This window comes from Oncorhynchus gorbuscha, linkage group LG10 (genome assembly GCF_021184085.1).
Source record: "Oncorhynchus gorbuscha isolate QuinsamMale2020 ecotype Even-year linkage group LG10, OgorEven_v1.0, whole genome shotgun sequence".
Classification (NCBI taxonomy): domain Eukaryota; kingdom Metazoa; phylum Chordata; class Actinopteri; order Salmoniformes; family Salmonidae; genus Oncorhynchus; species Oncorhynchus gorbuscha.
The window spans coordinates 50253921-50276162 of record NC_060182.1 but is presented as its reverse complement, the minus strand read 5'-3'; the positions used below and the strand labels follow the sequence as shown (position 1 = coordinate 50276162).

At 43.3% G+C, this 22242-nt stretch overlaps 1 protein-coding gene across 1 annotated transcript in view; it reads right to left on the bottom strand.

Annotated features, from left to right (window-relative positions):
* The window catches only part of LOC124046213 (MAM domain-containing glycosylphosphatidylinositol anchor protein 2-like), a 200197-nt gene that overhangs the window by 117669 nt on the left and 60286 nt on the right, over nucleotides 1-22242 (bottom strand). Inside the window, exon 2 of the mRNA XM_046366339.1 lies at nucleotides 8830-8969. Within this exon, the coding sequence (XP_046222295.1) occupies nucleotides 8830-8969 (140 nt within the window). The remainder of the gene's footprint in view (nucleotides 1-8829; nucleotides 8970-22242) is intronic.

The window sequence follows — 22242 nt, the reverse complement described above, 5'->3', positions numbered from 1 at the left end:
TAGCAAGCTAACGTTAGCCAACTTTTGGCTAGCTCTGATGGTACATCAACTGGCGAAAACCAGCAAAGCTAATTCACTTCTGTTGAAACAGGGTAAAAAGGCTACAAAATATTTACATACATAAATTATGGTGGAAACATAAGTATTTGGTCAATAACAAAAGTTTATCTCAATACTTTGTTATATACCCTTTGTTGGCAATGACAGAGGTCAAACGTTTTCTGTAAGTCTTCACAAGGTTTTCACACACTGTTGCTGGTATTTTGGCCCAATCCTCCATGCAGTTCTCTTATAGAGCAGTGATGTTTTGGGGCTGTTGCTGGGCAACACGGACTTTCAACTCCCTCCAAAGATGTTCTATGGGGTTGAGATCTAGAGACTGGCTAGGCCACTCCAGGACCTTGAAATGCTTCTTACGAAGCCACTCCTTTGTTGCCCGGGCGGTGTGTTTGGGATCATTGTCATGCTGAAAGACCCAGCCACGTTTCATCTTCAATGCCCTTGCTGAGGGAAGGAGGTTTTCACTCAAAATCTCACGATACTACTCACCAATGTCCAGTCTCTTGTCAACAAGGTTGATGAAATCCGAGAAAGGGTAGCATTCCAGTGGGACATCAGAGACTGTAACGTTCTTTGCTTCACGGAAACATGGCTTACTCGAGAGAAGCTAACGTAATCGGTGCAGCCAGCTGGTTTCCTCACGCATCGCGTCGACAGAAACAAACATCTTTCTGGTAAGAAGAGGGGCGGGGTGTATGCCTTATGGTTAACGAGACGTGGTGTGGTCACAACAACATACAGGAACTCAAGTCCTTCTGTTCACCTGATTTAGAATTCCTCACAATCAAATGTCGACCGCATTATCTACCAAGGGAATTCTCTTCGATTATAATCACAACTGTATATATTCCCCCCCAAGCAGACACATCGATGGCTCTGAACGAACTTTATTTGACTCTTTGCAAACTGGCAAACACATATCCTGAGGCTGCATTCATTGTAGCTGGGGATTTTAACAAGGCTAATCTGAAAACAAAACTCCCTAAATTGTATCAGCATATCGATTGCGCAACCAGGGCTGGTAAAACCTTGGATCATTGCTATTCTAACTTCCGCGACGCATATAAGGCCCTCCCCCGCCCTCCTTTCAAAAAGCTGACCACGACTCCATTTTATTGCTCCCTGCCTACAGACAGAAGCTAAAACAAGAAGCTCCCGCGCTGAGGTCTGTTCAACACTGGTCCGACCAATCTGATTCCACGCTCCAAGACTGCTTCCATCACGTGGACTGGGATATGTTCCGCAATGCGTCCAACAACAACATTGACGAATACGCTGATTCGGTGAGCGAGTTCATTATAACATGCATTAAAGATGTCGTTCCCAAAGCAATGATTAAAACATTCCCAAACCAGAAACCTAGGATTGATGGCAGCATTCGCGTGAAACTGAAAGAGCGAACCACTGCTTTTAACCAGGGCAAGGTGACCGGAAACATGACTGAATACAAACAGTGTAGCTATTCTCTCCGCAAGGCAATCAAACAAGCTCAGCGTCAGTATAGAGACAAAGTAGAGTCGCAATTCAATGGCTCAGACACAAGAGGTATGTAGCAGGGTCTACAGTTAATCAGTTACAAAAAGAAAACAAGCCCCATCACGGACCAGGATGTCTTGCTCCCAGGCAGACTAAATAGCTTTTTGCCCGCTTTGAGGACAATACAGTACCACTGACACGGCCGCAACCAAAATATGCGGACTCTCCTTCACTGCAGCCAATGTGAGTAAAACATTTAAACGTGTTAACCCTCGCAAGGCTGCAGGCCCAGACGGCATCCCTAGCCGCGCCCTCAGAAAATGCGCAGACCAGCTGGCTGGTGTGTTTACGGACATATTCAATCAATCCTTATCCCAGTCTGCTGTTCCCACATGCTTCAAGAGGGCCACCATTGTTCCTGTTCCCAAGAAAGCTAAGAAGACTAGTCAAGGACCATATCACCTCCACCCTACCTGACACCCTAGACCCACTCCAATTTGCTTACCGCCCAAATAGGTCCACAGACGATGCAATCTCAACCACACTGCACACTGCCCTAACCCATCTGGACAAGAGGAACACCTATGTGAGAATGCTGTTCATCGACTACAGCTCAGCATTTAACACCATAGTACCCTCCACTCTCGTCATCCTGGGTCTCGACCCCGCCCTGTGGAACTGGGTACTGGACTTCCTGATGGGCCGCCGCCAAGTGTTGAGGGTAGGTAACAACATCTCCACCCCGCTGATGCTCAACACTGGGGCCCCACAAGGGTGCGTTCTGAGCCCTCTCCTGTACTCCCTGTTCACCCACGACTGCGTGGCCACGCACGCCTCCAACTCAATCATCAAGTTTGCGGACGACACTACAGGGGTAGGCTTGATTACCAACAACGACGAGACGGCCTACAGGGAGGAGGTGAGGGCCCTCGGAGTGTGGTGTCAGGAGAATAACCTCACACTCAACGTCAACAAAACTAAGGAGATGATTGTGAACTTCAGTAAACAGCAGAGGGAGCACCCCCCTATCCACATCGACGGGACAGTAGTGGAGAGGGTAGTAAAGTTTAGATAGAACAATAGAAAAACTGAATTGGTCCACCCACACAGACAGCATCGTGAAGAACCTCAGGAGGCTGAAGAAATTTGGCTTGTCACCAAAAGCACTCACAAACTTCTACAGATGCACAATCGAGAGCATCCTGTCGGGCTGTATCACCGCCTGGTATGGCAACTGCTCTGCCCACAAGCGTAAGGCTCTCCAGAGGGTAGTGAGGTCTGCACAACGCAACACCGGGGGGAAACTACCTGCCCTCCAGGACACCTACACCATCCGATGTCACAGGAAGGCCATAAAGATCATCAAGGACAACAACCACCCGAGCCACTGCCTGTTCACCCCGCTATCATCCAGAAGGCGAGGTCAGTACAGGTGCATCAAAGCAGGGACCGAGAGACTGAAAAACAGCTTCTATCTCAAGGCCATCAGACTGTTAAACAGCCAATACTAACATTGAGTGGCTGCTGCCAATACACTGACTCAAATCCAGCCACTTTAATAATGGGAATTGATGGAAATTGATGTAAAATATATCACTAGCCACTTTAAACAATGCTACTTAATATAATGTTTACATATACTGTACTCTATATCATCTACTGCATATTTATGTAATACATGTATCACTAGCCACTTTAAACTATGTCACTTTGTTTACATACCCTACATTACTCATCTCATATGTATATACGGTACTCGATACCATCTACTGCATCTTGCCTATGCCGTTCTGTACCATCACTCATTCATATATCTTCATGTACATATTCTATATCCCTTTACACTTGTGTGTATAAGGTAGTAGTTTTGGAATTGTTAGGTTAGATTACTCGTTGGTTATTACTGCATTGCCGGAACTTGAAGCACAAGCATTTCTCTACACTCGCATTAACATCTGCTAACCATGTGTATGTGACAAATACATTTGATTTATCTATGAACTAAATACACTTTCCTGTAACCCGCCTCACCCAATGTGGAATAGATCTGCTAATTTTATTCTTTATAACTGGAACTTCCATCAGGAGCTAGCAAGCAAACTTGCCACTAGTCTTTGATAGACCTTTTTTCCCCGTCATCAGCCAGCCTTTGCTCGGACAACACCTGCCAGTCTGCACAGCGCGATATCAACCCAGAGCATATCGGACTGGTTCTCTCTACCATATCACCGGATTCTTGCCACTCTGGATCATTACACCGGATCGTTACTCTGGATCATCACAGCTAGCTAGCTGCAAACGAGTGGCTACTGTTAGCTAACGCCTCTGCCCGAAGCAAGCACCAGCTAGCCTCGAGCTAGGCCCATATACCAGCTAATTCTATACAATTGTCATGTATTGTATTGTCATGTCTTGTCCCTGTGCTTTCTCTTCTCTTCGTTTCCCCCTGCTGGTCGTATTAGGTTTCTTTCTCTCTCTCTATCCCTCTCTCTCTCTATCGTTCCGTTCCTGCTCCCAGCTGTTCCTCATTCTCCTAACGACCTCGTTTACTATCTCACACCTGTCCCCTATTTTGCCCTCTGATTAGGTCTCTATTTCTCTCTCTGTTTCTGCTTCTGTCCTTGTCGGATTCTTGTTTGCTTTGCCCTTGTTCCATCCTGTTGTATTCTGCCTCTTCATCAGATACTGCGTGTGAGCAGGTGTCTCTATCCTCAACGGCCCGCGCCTACCCGAAGGGACCTGCAGTCTGTTGCCGCTAGCCCTGCAACTCTCCTGAACAACTAGAAGGGGGACTCTCCTGTCAAGCAAGAGGATTTGTGTTTTCCCTGTTTGGACATCTCCTGTAAAGATTGAGGATTTATGTTTTCCCTGTTTGGACATTAAAAGACTCTGTTTCTGTTATATCGCTTTTGGGTCCTCACTCACCTGCATAACAACAATACCTCCATTGCCAATTAGCCTGGACCCTTTATTGTTGACATGGAGCCCCGCCGATCCATCACGACTGGACTGCCGACGTGATCCCCCGATGTGGTCTCAACAGGCTATTCTGTTACGATGACGCTGAAGAACCAGCTACTAGCCCCGGCCCGCTAGCCTTTCTGAATGCTGTGTCCCCTGCATGCCTAGTGTAGTGTTGACAACCGAACAGCGCCTTGACTCCATGGTCACTCGGCTACACAGCTGATGCCCCCTGGACTGTTTCAATAACACGGTACCTCATTTTGCTTACCTGTCAGCCCTAGCCTCGAACTCAGGTCCTGCATGTACAGTTGAAGTCGAATGTTTACATACACCTTAGCCAAATACATTTAAACTCAGTTTTTCACAATTAATCCTAGCAAACATTCCCGGTCTTAGCTCAGTTAGAATCACCACTTTATTTTAAGAATGTGAACTGTCAGATAGCCTTCCACAAGCTTCCCACAATAAGTTGGTTGAATTTTGGCCCATTCCACCTGACAGAGCTGGTATAACTGAATCAGTTTTATAGGCCTCCTTGCTCGCACATGCGTTTTCAGTTCTACCCACAAATTTTATATAGGATTGAGGTCAGGGCCACTCCAATACTTTGACTTTGTTGTCCTTATAGCTATTTTGCCACAACTTTGGAAGTATCCTTGGGGTCATTGTCAATTTGGAGGACCCTTTTACAACCTAACTTTAACTTCCTGACTGATGTCTTGAGATGTTGCTTCAATATATCCACATAATGTTCTGTCCTCATGATGCCATCTATTTTGTGAAGTGCACCAGTCCCTCCTGCAGCAAAGCACCCCCACAACATGATGCTGCCACCCCCGTGCTTCAAGGTTTGCAAGCCTCCCCAAACATAACGATAGTCATTATGGCCAAAGAGTTCTATTTTTGTTTCATCAGACCAGTGGACATTTCTCCAAAAAGTAAGATATTTGTCCCCATGTGCAATTGCAAACCGTAGTCTGGCTTTTTTATGGAGGTTTGGGAGCAGTGGCTTCTTCCTTGCTAAGGGGCCATTCAGGTTATGTTGATAAAGGACTCGTTTTACTGTGGATATATATAATTTTGTACCTGTTTCGTCTAGCGTCTTCACAAGGTCCTTTGCTTTTGTTCTGGGATTGATTTGCACTTTTCGCACAAAAGTTACGTTCATCTCTAGGAGACAGAACGTGTCTCCTTCCTGAGCGGTATGATGGCTGCGTCGTCCCATGGTGTTTATACTAGCGTACTATTGTTTGTACAGATTAATGTGGTACCTTCAGGCATTTGGAGGTCTACAATTGTTTTTCTGTTTTTCTTGGCTGATTTATTTTGGTTTTCCCATGATGTCAAGCAAAGAGGCACTGAGATTGAAGGTAGGCCTTGAAATACATCCACAGGTACACCTCCAATTGACTCAAATGATTTCAATTAGCCTAACAGAAGCTTCTAAAGCCATGACATCATTGTCTGGAATTTCCAAGCTTTTAAAGGCACAGTCAATGTAAACTTCTGACCCACTGGAATTGTGATACAGTGAATTAGAAGTGAAATAATCTATCTGTAAACAATTGTGGGAATCATTACTTGTGTCATGCACAAAGTAGATGTCCTAACCGACTTGCCAAAACTATAGTTTGTTAACAAGAAATTTGTGGAGTGGTTGGAAAACTAGTTTTAATGACCCCAACCTAAGTGTATGTAAACTTCCGACTTCAACTGAAGCTACCTCAACGACCTTGTAGCCATGCATATTGACTTGGTACTGGTACTCCCTGTTTATACAGTAGCAATGTTACTTTTACTCATTATTGCTATTCGTTATTCACTGTGTATTTATTCCTCACTTACAGACAATCACTTTCTATTTTGCATTTTTTTTAAATCTATATTTTAACTCTGCATTGTTGAAAAAGGACCTGTAAGTAAGCATTTCACTGTTTGTCTACACCTGTTGTTCACAATGAATGCGACAAATACACATTATATTTGAAAGAGAGACACGTGAATGTGTGTGTAAAAGAACACATGCGCAGAACGTGATTCAGATGCTTAGATTTGAGAAAGAAATTTCCAGGGGGGCAGGAAAACTCTTCATTCGCTACCTCGTTACAATTTCGAAAAAAGGCTCAGTGCCCTTATCCTCGTAAGGTATAGTATTGATAGGTATTGAAAATAGGGGGGTCAATAACTTTGACCCCTACCTTTTTGAGAGAGAAAAATATTTATTGATAAATAAAATCTCTTCTGTATTCTTCTGTATTGGTATAAAATTATTTCCCAAACATTTTTGGAGCATACAATGTAGATTAGTATTTGAAATATTTATTTTATACAGTTATTTTTATCAAGGGTGTCAATAATTTCAGACCCCACTGTATATGCTTGCTGGTGACCTTCAACTAAACTTGCCGATGGATGGGTTTCCTGTGGAACAAGTTAAAAAGACCAAACTACTTGGCATCACTTTGAACGCAACGCTATCCTGGTCTGAACATATAGATAACATTGTAATTAAAATGGGTGTGGGCATTGCTATAACAAGAAAATGTTCTAAATATGTAACATCGAGCACTCTGAATCAGTTGATCCAAGCTTTGGTTCAATCACACCTAGAGTACTGTCTAGTGTCCAATCTTATGGTCATCTGCAGAAAAAACTTGCTCAAAACAGGGATGCCAGATTAGCTCTTCATTGCTCCATCGGTATGGATGTCAACATAATGCACTAGCATCTCTCATGGCTTCCTGTTGAACACAAATTAGTATCCATATTTTTCTAGAAACCACTGTATTTGTCTGACCAATTCGTGTATATTAGCAATGAACATAATCACCAAAACAGACAGGCTAGTTTAGGACATCTGATAACACCCAGAGCAAGGACACATCTCCTCAAATCTACAGTGCCATCACGGAATGGAATTATTGCTAGGTATTACTGTACTGTTGGAGATAGAAACACAAGTATTTGGCTGCACCTGCTATAACAACTGCAAATCTATGTATGCGAAAAAACTTTGATGTGATTTGTTTTTACCAAATCACATTTCTCAGGCAAAAAAAGAAACCCACCTTCAGGAAAACAATAAAATAACATCTAATGTGATAGACCATATGACTGGATAGATACTAATCCCACTGAATGTTAAATGCATTACCTGTCAGGTATTTTAATTGTCTGTAATATCTACTTACTAAAGGTTTGAAATGGCTTAATGTAAATGTAATTATTTGTAATCAAATCAAATTGTATTTGTCACATGCGCCGAATACAACAGGTGTAGTAGACCTTACTGTGAAATGCTTACTTACAAGCCCTTAACCAACAATGCAGTTAAACAAAAAGTGTTAAGAAAGTATTTACTAAATAAGCTAAAGTAAAAAAAAGTATATAAAAAGTAAAACAATAAGTTACAAACAATGCAAAAATACACACAAAATAGCACAGTTAGGAGCCCGTAAAACTGCAGCCATCCCCTACGGCGCCACTGGTGTCTGTCTTTTAAATTCTGTATTGGACCCCAGGAAGATTAGCTGATGTTATGGCATCAGCTAATGGGTATCCTAATTTAAATTCTAATTACAATCCCACAATAAAACATTGCATCCCCCAGTAATACATCCCCCAACTCTACCATCCATTGTGTCAAATTAATGTATGCCTTTCCCATTCACTCACTCAAATATGTAGAGTAATAAAAGATTATCACATCGATTCATTAAGACTCTCCCCCCACGTCTTTTCCAGTTGTCTCTTGTTTTTAGTGTAAATGTTTGATTCCCTGAGGGGCTGGTACTGCAGTAGAGCACATCTGATGATTTCCCCTATGGCCATTTCCCCCAATGGGAAGCTCTTCTTCACTCAGTGTGATTGAACTCATTTGCACATATAAAGACTTCGACAGAACAGCGCACCGCCGCCGCTGCCTACAGAAGCCTAGAGTCTGCGAGCGCTTGACTGAGCGCTGCCGACCCGGCAAAGGAAAGGTGGGTAAAGAAAGGCAGTTAAGTTGAAGTCTAAAAAGTGGAGGCTTTACAGGAGCAGTAAAAATAGAAATGCTAGACCATGGCAACTTGACTGGTACAGTTGTGGGTACACTCAATATGGCCGCCTGTCCACCCATTACAGAAAGTTCACTTAAATTAGTGTATGTTCTAGTAATTCTAATTCTATGCTCAGACCACAGCAATTTGACTGATACGCTCAATATGGCCACTGCTCCACCCATCACAGAATGTCGACTTGAATGGTAATGTCCGTTATAGTCTTTCTAATTTGATGGCACAGTATATAAGTAAATTGGGTCTGGGGATAGTGCAGTGATGATCTCACCTGAGGTCGAGGGTGGCCTGAGACTAGACATGCTAGCTCCAGGGTCTCTCCCTCCCGGATGGTGTAGACGCGCTCGGTGTAGCGCTCCTCCTCGATGTTGCATGCGTGACCAGAGTGGATTATTCGGACTGTAGGAGGTGCTGTGGAGGAAGAAAAGGAGCATGTTCAATAGGGGTGTAACAGTACACGTATTCGTACTGAACTGTTCAGAACCGGGACCTTGGTTCGGTCTGCACTGTGTACCCAAATTAATACATAAAAAATATACAGTACCAGTCAAAAGTTTGGATACACCTACTCATTCAAGGGTTTTTCTTTATTTGTACTATTTTCTACATTGTAAAACAATAGTGAAGACATCAAAACTATGAAATAACACATATCATGTAGTAACCAAAAAAGTACTAAACAAATCTAAATATATTTTAGATTCTTCTAAGTAGCTACCCTTTGCCTTCATGACAGCTTTACACACTCTTGGCATTTGCTCAACCAGCTTCATGAGGAATGCTTTTCCAACAGTCTTCAATGAGTTCCCACATATTCTGAGCACTTGTTGGCTGCTTTTCCTTCACTTTGTGGTCGGGTGATTGTGGAGGCCAGGTCATCTGATGCAGCACTCCATCACTATCCTTCTTGGTATAGATACAGCCTATAGGCTATGCCTACGCTGTGTTGTATGCCTCATGAGTACATTTCAGATGAAATATATTTTCAGGTTATTCCATTAAAACAACTAGTTCAGGGCTCTCCAACCCTATTCCTGGAGAGCTACCCTCCTGTAGGTTTTCACACCAACCCCAGTCGTAACTAACCTGATTCAGCTTAACAACCAGTTTACTATTAGAATTAGGTGCGCTAGATTAGCGTTGAAGCAAAAACCTACAGGACGGTAGCTGTTCAGGAATGTATGTTGTAATAAAAATTATAATCTTAATTGCCGCATTTTAAACTGTCCTTTTGTGAGGCGCAGCCAGGCACTAGTTCTGTACGATGACGAGTGGTGGGGTAGATAAACCAGAACAATTCTCCATCATCGTTTAAATCTCGCTTGGGAACATTTAGGATTCCCAGTAGATTATAACGGCGATGGAGTGTATGTCGCCACTACTCAACTAGTATAGACTACACTGTAAACTATAAGTCATTTTTGCCTCAAATACTTTGAGAAAGATTAAGGTAATATTATATATAAATTATAATTTGCTTAATCAGAGGTTAGTCAACCAATTTGTAAGTCGCTCTGGATAAGAGCGTCTGCTAAATGACTTAAATGTAAATGTAAATGTAACTTGACATTAATAAAAAAGTACAACTAACTTAAATGTTTTGATTATTAAATATTGATGGTGTTTTTTAAGTAAGTGTTCCATTTATTTGAAATTGGCTAGTTTATTTCATTTAAGATTAAGTAATTTATAGCTTAATTTAATACTGTGTGTATTACATAAAAAACACGTAGATTTAACTTAATATGATTTGATAATTTGCTATAATTTCAATAAATCAGTTCACTGTGATGCCAAACAATTCCACGTTAAGTTAATGTAAAAATATATTTATAATTTAACAAATAGATTGTTTTTTTTCTCCCCAATTGTCACATCGCTGCAACTCCCCAACGAGCTCGGGAGAGGCGAAGGTTGAGTCATGCGTCCTAGAAAACATAACCCGCCAAACCGCGCTTCTTAACAGCCGCCTGCTTAACCGTAAACCAGCCGCACCAATGTGTTGGAGGAAACACCATTCAACTGACGACCGTCGTCAGCTTAAGGGCGCCTGGTCCGCCACAAAGAGTCACTAGGGCACGATGAGCCAAGTAAAGCCCCCCCCTACATAGTAGAATAATAGAGAAGACATCAAAACTATGAAATAACACATATGGAATCATGTAGTAACCAAAAAGTGATAAAAACAAATCTAAATATATTTTAGATTTAAGATTCTTCAAAGTAGAAGAATCTTAAATCCACCCTTTGCCTTGATGACAGCCTTACACACACTCTTGGCTTTCTCTCAACCAGCTTCATGAGGTAGTCACCTGGAATGCATTTCAAATAACAGATGTGCCTTGTTAAAAGTTCATCTGTGGCATTTCTTTCCTTCTTAATGTATTTGAGCCAATCAGTTGTGAGGTGACAGAAGATTTTTTTTTAAATTAACCTTTATTTAACTAGGCAAGTCAGTTAATTAAGAACAAATTCTTATTTTCAATGATGGCCTAGGAACATTGTGTGTGTGGTTACAGTAGGCTAACATATGTCAATAGCTTTAGGAACAGCAGTAACATCAGGCAGGATTTAGTCTACCAACTGTCTAGCCAGTTGTAGCTCAATCTTGGGTGCAATAATCACGTTCCCGCACTGACTAACTGCGTGGATGCTCATTGATTTAACGTTAGCCAACATGCTACACTTGCAAAGTTGGCTGTCGGCCATATTAGCCACGACATACCGTTCTTTGCGCAGCTTCAAATGTCGAACAAAGGTCGAGGTTGCACCTCCGTCTGTCATTTTCTTCCCGCATGTTCTGCAAGTTGCAATCCGCTTTTTGTTGATACAGCGTAGTCTTTATATCCAAAAATAATAATATTGGGTATCATCTTTCCAAGGGCTCCATCTGAATTCACCTGCCGATTGTTCCTCTGCATTGCCACGTGCAACTTTTTCTCAGCTGGCACAATTTGATTGGCTGCTGTCCGATTCAAACTGTAATTCGTTAAATGAAGAGTTGATGTGCTGCACAATTTTTTTATAGCATCATTTTTTATATTTGGGCTTGGGGAGGGTATCAAGTCAGTTGGAGTCAAAAGGCTTAAGTCCAAGTTATTGATGTTCGTCAAATTCGAGTTTGCGTTAAAGTCAAAGTCCTCATATTCGTGACTCGAGTCCACACCTCTGGCACACACACACACACACACAATACATAGACATAGATTTCGTACTGTAGATATGTGGTGTGGTGGAGTAGGGGCCTGAGGGCACACAGCGTGTTGTGAAATCTGTGAATGTATTGAAATGTTTTTAAAATTGTATAAACTGCCTTAACTTTGCTGGACCCCAGGAATAGTCGCCGACTGAGATGGCCGCCTCGATTCGCGTTCCTAGGAAACTATGCAGTTTTTTTTTTTTACGTGTTATTTCTTACATTAGTACCCCAGGTCATCTTAGGTTTCATTACATACAGTCGAGAAGAACTACTGAATATAAGATCAGCGTCAACTCACCATCAGTACGACCAAGAATATGTTTTCCGCGACGCGGATCCTGTGTTCTGCCTTACAAACAGAACAACGGAATGGATCGCATGCAGTGACCCAAGGAAACGACTCCGAAAAAGAGGGAAACGCGGCGGTGTTCTGGTCAGACTCCGAAAAAGGGCACATCGCGCACCACTTCCCAGCATTCTTCTTGCCAATGTCCAGTCTCTCGACAACAAGGTTGATGAAATCCGAGCAAGGGTGGCATTCCAGAGGGACATCAGAGACTGCAACGTTCTCTGCTTTACGGAAACATGGCTTACTGGGAAAACGCTATCCAGGGCGGTGCAGCCAACGGGTTTCTCCACGCATCGCGACGACAGAAACAAACATCTATCTGGTAAGAAGAGTGGCGGGGGCGTATGCCTCATGACTAACGGGACGTGGTGTGATGAAGGAAACATACAGGAACTCAAATCCTTCTGTTCACCTGATTTAGAATTCCTCACAATCAAATGTAGACCGCATTATCTACCAAGAGAATTCTCTTCGATTATAATCACAGCCGTATATATCCCCCCCAAGCAGACACATCGATGGCTCTGAACAAACTTTATTTAACTCTTTGCAAACTGGAAAACATTTATCCGGAGGCTGCATTCATTGTAGCTGGGGATTTTAACAAAGCCAATCTGAAAACAAGACTCCCTAAATTTTATCAGCATATCGATTGCGCAACCAGGGGTGGTAAAACCTTGGATCATTGTTACTCTAACTTCCGCGACGCATATAAGGCCCTGCCCCGCCCCCTTTCGGAAAAGCTGACCACGACTCCATTTTGCTGATCCCTGCCTACAGACAGAAATTAAAACAAGAGGCTCCCACGCTGAGGTCTGTCCAACGCTGGTCAGACCAAGCTGACTCTACACTCCAAGACTGCTTCCATCACGTGGACTGGGACATGTTTCGTATTGCGTCAGATGGGAATATTGACGAATACGCTGATTCGGTGTGCGAGTTCATTAGAACGTGCGTCGAAGATGTCGTTCCCATAGCAACGATAAAAACATTCCCTAACCAGAAACCGTGGATTGATGGCAGCATTCGCGTGAAACTGAAAGCGCGAACCACTGCTTTTAATCAGGGCAAGGTGTCTGGCAACATGACTGAATACAAACAGTCCAGCTATTCCCTCCGTAAGGCTATCAAACAAGCTAAGCGTCAGTACAGAGACAAAGTGGAATCTCAATTCAATGGCTCAGACACAAGAGGCATGTGGCAGGGTCTACAGTCAATCACGGACTACAAGATGAAATCCAGCCCAGTCACGGACCAGGATGTCTTGCTCCCAGGCAGACTAAATAACTTTTTTGCCCGCTTTGAGGACAATACAGTGCCACTGACACGGCCTGCAATGGAAACATGCAGTCTCTCCTTCACTGCAGCCGAGGTGAGTAAGACATTTAAACGTGTTAACCCTCGCAAGGCTGCAGGCCCAGACGGCATCCCCAGCCGCGCCATCAGAGCATGCGCAGACCAGCTGGCCGGTGTGTTTACGGACATATTCAATCAATCCCTATACCAGTCTGCTGTTCCCACATGCTTCAAGAGGGCCACCATTGTTCCTGTTCCCAAGAAAGCTAAGGTAACTGAGCTAAACGACTACCGCCCCGTAGCACTCACTTCCGTCATCATGAAGTGCTTTGAGAGACTAGTCAAGGACCATATCACCTCCACCCTACCTGACACCCTAGACCCACTCCAATTAGCTTACCGCCCAAATAGGTCCACAGACGATGCAATCTCAACCACACTGCACACTGCCCTAACCCACCTGGACAAGAGGAATACCTATGTGAGAATGCTGTTCATCGACTACAGCTCGGCATTCAACACCATAGTACCCTCCAAGCTCGTCATCAAGCTCGAGACCCTGGGTCTCGACCCCGCCCTGTGCAACTGGGTACTGGACTTCCTGACGGGCCGCCCCCAGGTGGTGAGGGTAGGCAACAACATCTCCTCCCCGCTGATCCTCAACACGGGGCCCCACAAGGGTGCGTTCTGAGCCCTCTCCTGTACTCCCTGTTCACCCACGACTGCGTGGCCACGCACGCCTCCAACTCAATCATCAAGTTTGCGGACGACACAACAGTGGTAGGCTTGATTACCAACAACGACGAGACGGCCTACAGGGAGGAGGTGAGGGCCCTCGGAGTGTGGTGTCAGGAAAATAACCTCACACTCAACGTCAACAAAACTAAGGAGATGATTGTGGACTTCAGGAAACAGCAGAGGGAACACGCCCCTATCCACATCGATGGAACAGTAGTGGAGAGGGTAGCTAGTTTTAAGTTCCTCGGCATACACATCACAGACAAACTGAATTGGTCCACTCACACTGACAGCGTCGTGAAGAAGGCGCAGCAGCGCCTATTCAACCTCAGGAGGCTGAAGAAATTTGGCTTGTCACCAAAAGCACTCACAAACTTCTACAGATGCACAATCGAGAGCATCCTGGCGGGCTGTATCACCGCCTGGTACGGCAACTGCTCCGCCCTCAACCGTAAGGCTCTCCAGAGGGTAGTGAGGACTGCACAACGCATCACCGGGGGCAAACTATCTGCCCTCCAGGACACCTACACCACCCGTTGTTACAGGAAGGCCATAAAGATCATCAAGGACATCAACCACCCGAACCACTGCCTGTTCACCCCGCTATCATCCAGAAGGCGAGGTCAGTACAGGTGCATCAAAGCTGGGACCGAGAGACTGAAAAACAGCTTCTATCTCAAGGCCATCAGACTGTTAAACAGCCACCACTAACATTGAGTGGCTGCTGCCAACACACTGTCATTGACACTGACCCAACTCCAGCCATTTTAATAATGGGAATTGATGGGAAATGATGTAAATATATCACTAGCCACTTTAAACAATGCTACCTTATATAATGTTTCTTACCCTACATTATTCATCTCATATGCATATGTATATACTGTACTCTACATCATCGACTGCATCCTTATGTAACACATGTATCACTAGCCACTTTAACTATGCCACTTTGTTTACTTTGTCTACACACTCATCTCATATGTATATACTGTACTCGATACCATCTACTGTATGCTGCTCTGTACCATCACTCATTCATATATCCTTATGTACATGTTCCTTATCCCCTTACACTGTGTATAAGACAGTAGTTTTGGAATTGTTAGTTAGATTACTTGTTGGTTATCACTGCATTGTCGGAACTAGAAGCACAAGCATTTCGCTACACTCGCATTAACATCTGCTAACCATGTGTATGTGACAAATACAATTTAATTTGATTTGATTTGATTTGATTTGCTTTGGCAGCAGCTAATGGGGATCCATAATAAATACAAATATGGCACGATCGTCCATTCCAACTTTTTCCCACTGACCTTTGACGATAGTGCCTGATAAATTCAGAGCACCAATATTATTGAGTGCAGTAGCAACATATTTGCAGTTCTCCATAGCTAACATTTTATCTTTCAAAAAAACTGCAGTAGAAAGGATTATCTACGCATAACAAGCAGCTCATTTTATCGACACAAGATGCTACAGAGCAGACCAATCTGAAACTAATCTCTCGGCATTTCCAGCCCACTCATTTTCTCAGCCAATCATGGCTAGCGAAAAAGTTCCTGTCTTTTTCTTTGGCTAAACCAACTAGGCTCGTAATTTAACAACTTTATTCATATTTACAGATGGAATAAAAGTTTGTTATTAAGGCACATGAAAGTTCACATGTTCAAGAAGGAATTTCTGCCCCAAAAATATTTTGTACATTCAAACGGCTCTTCGATGAAGTCGTGACTTGCGACATATGCCTAGTTTCCTGAATCAGGTAACAAATAAGCAAAGTGAAATGACAGTCCATCACTATTTTAAGACATGAAGGTCAGTCAATGTGGAAAATTGAGAACTTTGAACGTTTCTTCAAAGTGCAGTAGCAAAAATAAATCAAGCGCTATGATGAAATTGGCTCTCATGAGGACCGCCACAGGAAAGAGTTCTCTCTGCTGCAGAGGATAAGTTCATTAGAGTTCCCAGCCTCAGAAATTGCAGCCATAATAGATGCTTCGCAGAGTTCAAGTGACAGACACATCTCAACATCAACTGTTCAGAGGACACTGAAGGAATTAGGCCTTCATGGTCGAATTGCTGCAGAGAAGCCACTACTAAAAGGACACCAATAAGAAGAGGAGACTTGCCTGGGCCAAGAAACACGAGCAATGTACATTAGAAATCTGTCCTTTGGTCTGATGAGTACAAATTTGAGATTTTTGGTTCCAACTGCCGTGTCTTTGTGATACGCAGAGTAGTTGAACGGATGATCTTCGCGTGAGTGGTTCCCATGGTGAAGCATGGAGGAGGAGCTTGTGCATTGTCTGCCAGGCAATCACCTGACCTCAACTCAATTGAGATGGTTTGGGATGAGTTGGACCGCAGAGTAAAGAAGAAGAAGCCAACAAGTGATCAGCATATGTGGGAACTCCTTCAAGCATTCCCTGTGAAGCTGGTTGAGAGAATGTCAAGAGTGTACAATGCTGTCATCAAGGCAAAGGGTGGCTACTTTGAAAAATCTCAAATGTAAATATATATTTTGATTTGTTTAACACTTTTTTGGTTACTACATGATTCCATATGTGTTATTTCATATTTTTGATGTCTTCACTATTGTTCTACATAGTAGAAAATAGTACAAATAAAGAACAACCTTTGAATGAGTAGGTGTGTCCAAACTTTTGACTGGTACTGTATACAAAAGTATGAGGCCTTCAAATTAGAAACACCCGTTGCTGACAGGTGTATAAAATGTTGCACACAGCCATGCAATCTCCAAAGGAAAACATGGGCAGTAGAATGGCCTTTCAACGTGGCACCGTCATAGGATGTCACCTTTCCAACAAGTAAGTTCGTAAAATGTCTGCCCTGCTAGAGCTGCCCTGGTCAACTGTAAGTGCTGTTATTGTGAAATGGAAACGCCTGGGAGCATCAACGGCTCACCAGCGAAGTGGTAGGCCATACAAGCTCACAGAACGGGACGGCTGAGTTCTGAAGTGCGTAGTGCATACAAATTGTCTGTCTTCATTTGCAACACTCACTACTTAGTTCAAAACTGCCACTGGAAGCAACATCAAGTCTAAGATCACAATGCTCAATGCCAAGCATTGGCTGGAGAGGTGATAAGCTCACCGCCATTGGACTCTGGAGCAGTGGAAACGCGTTCTCTGGAGTGATGAATCACACGTCACCATCTGGCAGTCCAACGATCTGGGTTTAGCGGATGCCAGGAGAATGCTACCTGCCCCAATGCATAGTGCCAACTGTAAAGTTTGGTGGAGGAGGAATAATGGTCTGGGGCTGTTTTTCATGGTTTGGGATAGGCCCCTTAGTTCCAGTGAAGGGAAATCTTAAAGCTACAGAATCCAATGACATTCTAGATGATTCTGTGCTTCCAACATTGCGGCAACAGCTTAGGGAAGGCCCTTCTTGTTTCAGCTTGACATTGCCCCTGTGCACAAAGCGAGATCCATAGAGAAATTGTTTGCCGAGATCGGTGTGGAAGCATTTCACTGGCCTGCACAGAGCCCTGACCTAAACCCCATTGAACACCTTTGGGATGAATTGGAACACCGACTGTGAGCGAGGCCTATTCGCCCAACATCAGTGCCGACCTCACAGCTCTTGTGGCTGAATGGAAGCAAGTCCCCACAGCAATGTTCCAACATCTAGTGGAAAGCCTTCTCAGAAGAATGGAGGCTGTTACAGCAGCAAAAGGGGGGACCAACTCCATATTATTGCTCATGATTTTGGAATGAGATGTTCAACAAGCAGGTGTTCAAATACTTATGGTAATATAGTGTATATTTCTCCCCTGCAGGGATGTGTAATGCTATACATCTAGTGGGGCTGCTGTGGTATAATGTTGTGCTGTTGATTGGAGGGCATTGAGGGAGGCCATGCAGGCCCTCCCGGGAGTAAAGGTGCTCTTCTGCTCTTCTGGGAATATAGTGAGTAACTGCATTGCTCTGCTGAATGCTGGTTGAGGCACATCAGATGGGTGGTATCAGCCTGATGGTTGCATGCGAGAGAAAGCAGAAACAGGGACACACTACATAGTTTTTAACAGCAGGACTTGCAGGTCCAGGGCCAATTTAAAATTAACGTTAAACGGGGTTGATGGCACTATTGTTTTAATGAGACCACATACCCGCTGACAAATCATCTCTGGAGGCAACAAGATGAGAAGGCAGCCACATTCATTTCATTTTAGGGGAAATGCAATTGCATGAATAATGAGGATGATGGATGGCCCTGATCAGCCCTATGTTGTGGAAAGGGGTCTAATAAGTCTAATTCAGTCTCAGCCTCTCACCCAAATCTCCTCTCCTGCCCTCCCCCTCTCAGTCAGTGTGTCTCAGCTGGCTGTGCTACAGATGCAAGGCCAGGGCAGAGTCAGGCCGGGCAGAGGTCCTGACAGATTGAACACTGGCCCACCCAATCAGGATGGCTTAAAATATATTTTTTAAATAAAAATGTAATCAATTAATCAATTAAATCTGTCGATGTGCCCTTGAGCAAGGCACGTAACCCTAATTTGCTCCAGGGGTGCTACACTACTATGGTTGACCTTGTGAAACACTGCAAATTGTTTTGACCCACTGCAAATCATTGCTGATGCAAACTAGCGCAAGCTAGTCACAAGTTAAGGCAAAACAAAGATCACTCATATGCTTTTTCAAAAAGCCACAGATGGAGGATGAAGACAACACCTGCTCCACTACCTCCATCGGCCGAGCCCAATCTGTCACTGAGTCGTCGTCAGCCTATGAAAAGGTTAGCATGGATAATGCTTAGCTTCCACAGCCAAGCTAACTCACCATCACCAAGCCCCGCATCATCACAGTGAGCATGTCATCACGAGTCCACCTGCAGATTTGTCTACAGTTGATGAACCACCTGTACAACCAAAAACTACAGTGATCAATGGAAAATCGCTGTGTTTCTCATGGAAGGGGTATGGACAGTTTTTTTGGCTGGAATACGGTTTGACAAGGGATGCTGTTTTCTGTCAAATGTGTACACACAAATGTGGCCTGAGGCCACTATGGAAGGCTCATTTGTTAGAGATAGATAAAAGGATTGGAAGCTTCTTCACGAGACATGCTTCAACGACCAGGCTAGCAAACCACACTCCTTTGCACTGGACAAAGGGGCAAGGTTTGAGTAAATAAAATAAAATAAAATCTAATTTTATTTGTCACATACACATGGTTAGCAGATGTTAATGCGAGTGTAGCGAAATGCTTGTGCTTCTAGTTCCGACAATGCAGTAATAACCAACAAGTAATCTAACTAACAATTCCAAAACTACTGTCTTATACACAGTGTAAGGGGATAAAGAATATGTACATAAGGATATATGAATGAGTGATGGTACAGAGCAGCATAGGCAAGATACAGTAGATGGTATCGAGTACAGTATATACATATGAGATGAGTATGTAAACAAAGTGGCATAGTTAAAGTGGCTAGTGATACATGTATTACATAAGGATGCAGTCGATGATATAGAGTACAGTATATACGTATGCATATGAGATGAATAATGTAGGGTAAGTAACATTATATAAGGTAGCATTGTTTAAAGTGGCTAGTGATATATTTACATCATTTCCCATCAATTCCCATTATTAAAGTGGCTGGAGTTGAGTCAGTGTCAGTGTCAGTGTGTTGGCAGCAGCCACTCAATGTTAGTGGTGGCTGTTTAACAGTCTGATGGCCTTGAGATAGAAGCTGTTTTTCAGTCTCTCGGTCCCATCTTTGATGCACCTGTACTGACCTCGCCTTCTGGATGATAGCGGGGTGAACAGGCAGTGGCTCGGGTGGTTGATGTCCTTGATGATCTTTATGGCCTTCCTGTAACATCGGGTGGTGTAGGTGTCCTGGAGGGCAGGTAGTTTGCCCCCGGTGATGCGTTGTGCAGACCTCACTACCCTCTGGAGAGCCTTACGGTTGAGGGCGGAGCAGTTGCCGTACCAGGCGGTGATACAGCCCGCCAGGATGCTCTCGATTGTGCATCTGTAGAAGTTTGTGAGTGCTTTTGGTGACAAGCCAAATTTCTTCAGCCTCCTGAGGTTGAAGAGGCGCTGCTGCGCCTTCTTCACGATGCTGTCTGTGTGAGTGGACCAATTCAGTTTGTCTGTGATGTGTATGCCGAGGAACTTAAAACTTGCTACCCTCTCCACTACTGTTCCATCGATGTGGATAGGGGGGTGTTCCCTCTGCTGTTTCCTGAAGTCCACAATCATCTCCTTAGTTTTGTTGACGTTGAGTGTGAGGTTATTCTCCTGACACCACACTCCGAGGGCCCTCACCTCCTCCCTGTAGGCCGTCTCGTCGTTGTTGGTAATCAAGCCTACCACTGTTGTGTCGTCCGCAAACTTGATGATTGAGTTGGAGGCGTGCGTGGCCACGCAGTCGTGGGTGAACAGGGAGTACAGGAGAGGGCTCAGAAGTAGAGACCATGAACCTGAGTATAAGCGATGGTTTGAGTAGATGGCTGAATCTAGTAACCATGCCACGTGGTTAAACTCTTAGACTATCGATACCGACAGAATAAGAACAAGTCCTTGATATTAATTACTAGTCTGCAGCTAGGAATTCGGTATCATTGAACGCGAAGACCGACAACCACCAAAACATCTATCCTATAATGACATGAATGAATGTCACTCTGAACTATACATTCTAACCACGACAGAGAGAGAGAGAGAGAGAGGGCGGACAGACTCTCCAACAGAAACAAAACTTTTCAACACTTTTAAAACTTTTCAACAGAGATCCCGACGACACACTGAGCGTATGGAAGTGTAAATTCTGCTATTTCTCCTGCCACGGACTAGGCAATATTCTCAACCATTACCGATTAAAGCCAGACTCAGTCAGTACATTTTTTTATATGAAACAAAAACAGAACATTTGATATATCTCGATAGATATGGATAGAGGAAAGCTTAATTTTCCATTTGTGTCAAGTGATAAAAACAAAGTTCAGCAGCTTTGTTATCAAATTGCAAGTCAGATTTCTCCAGGTAATTATGATACATCGCCTATGTTGATCATTTTATTGTGCACATTCTAGGCCTATCTGTTCCTCTGATCCCTCAATGACTACAGCAACACATCAACAATACAAACGGACCTATCTATATCGCTCTTATTATAAACAATACTAATTATAAATGAGAGTTGAGTGATACAGAATAAAAAAAGTGGAATTTAGCTGACAAATGTGTGCACTAACGGTTCATATTGGCTCCTGGCTGTAAGTCCTTAGCCTAAGTGTCTGTCTGTGTAGTATTGGTATTGTACAGTGTTGTGTGTGTTTCTATGTTACAGTTTTGTGCAGATTATCACTTTATCACAAACCAGAAACTCCGACAATTCATGTTAGAACAACACACAGACCGCTTGCTAGCCATATCCAGGGATACATTGCTAAAGATAGAGATTTCAGCACGAAGGTCCACTAGCCTACCTGCACCTTTCAGACTCCGTGACTCCACTCCGTGACTCCATTTGTACACAAAACAGTTTGAACAAACTTAGTTCTCTCTGTCTGTTTTAACAATAGGCTTTTACAAACATAAGTACGACACAATCAGGCAGTCTAGCAATTTCATGTTCAATTTAGGCAAGCTGTATGAAGCATATGCAGCATATCAAACAAGAAATACAGACAGGCAGTCAATATCAATGTAATGTTAATTTTTCATAATTGAAAACATTGGTTAAACAGGAGGCAGACTGCTGGATATATAGCAGCATAAATATAAAGATTAAAATCATCACACAAAACGCTAATTGTTTTTGCCCCAAAGCAATGTGTAGACTGTGTCTTACTTGTGCTATTGCAATATCCGTTACAGACAGAGAAGGTTAGCCTTCATATATACATTTTTGGAATGTTCATTCAAATCGCTGCAGGGTTTTTATTTAAAAACATGCATGTTTTGAACAATTCAGAGTCATCCTCTTGGAGTAAAGATGGTAGATATCTTGAAGACAGCTATTCAATCTGTGTTCACATGTGGTAGTTACAATGAAACATTGCTAAATCATTGATTAAAGAATTAATGGTATCACTTAAAAAAAATAAGTAGAGGCCACAA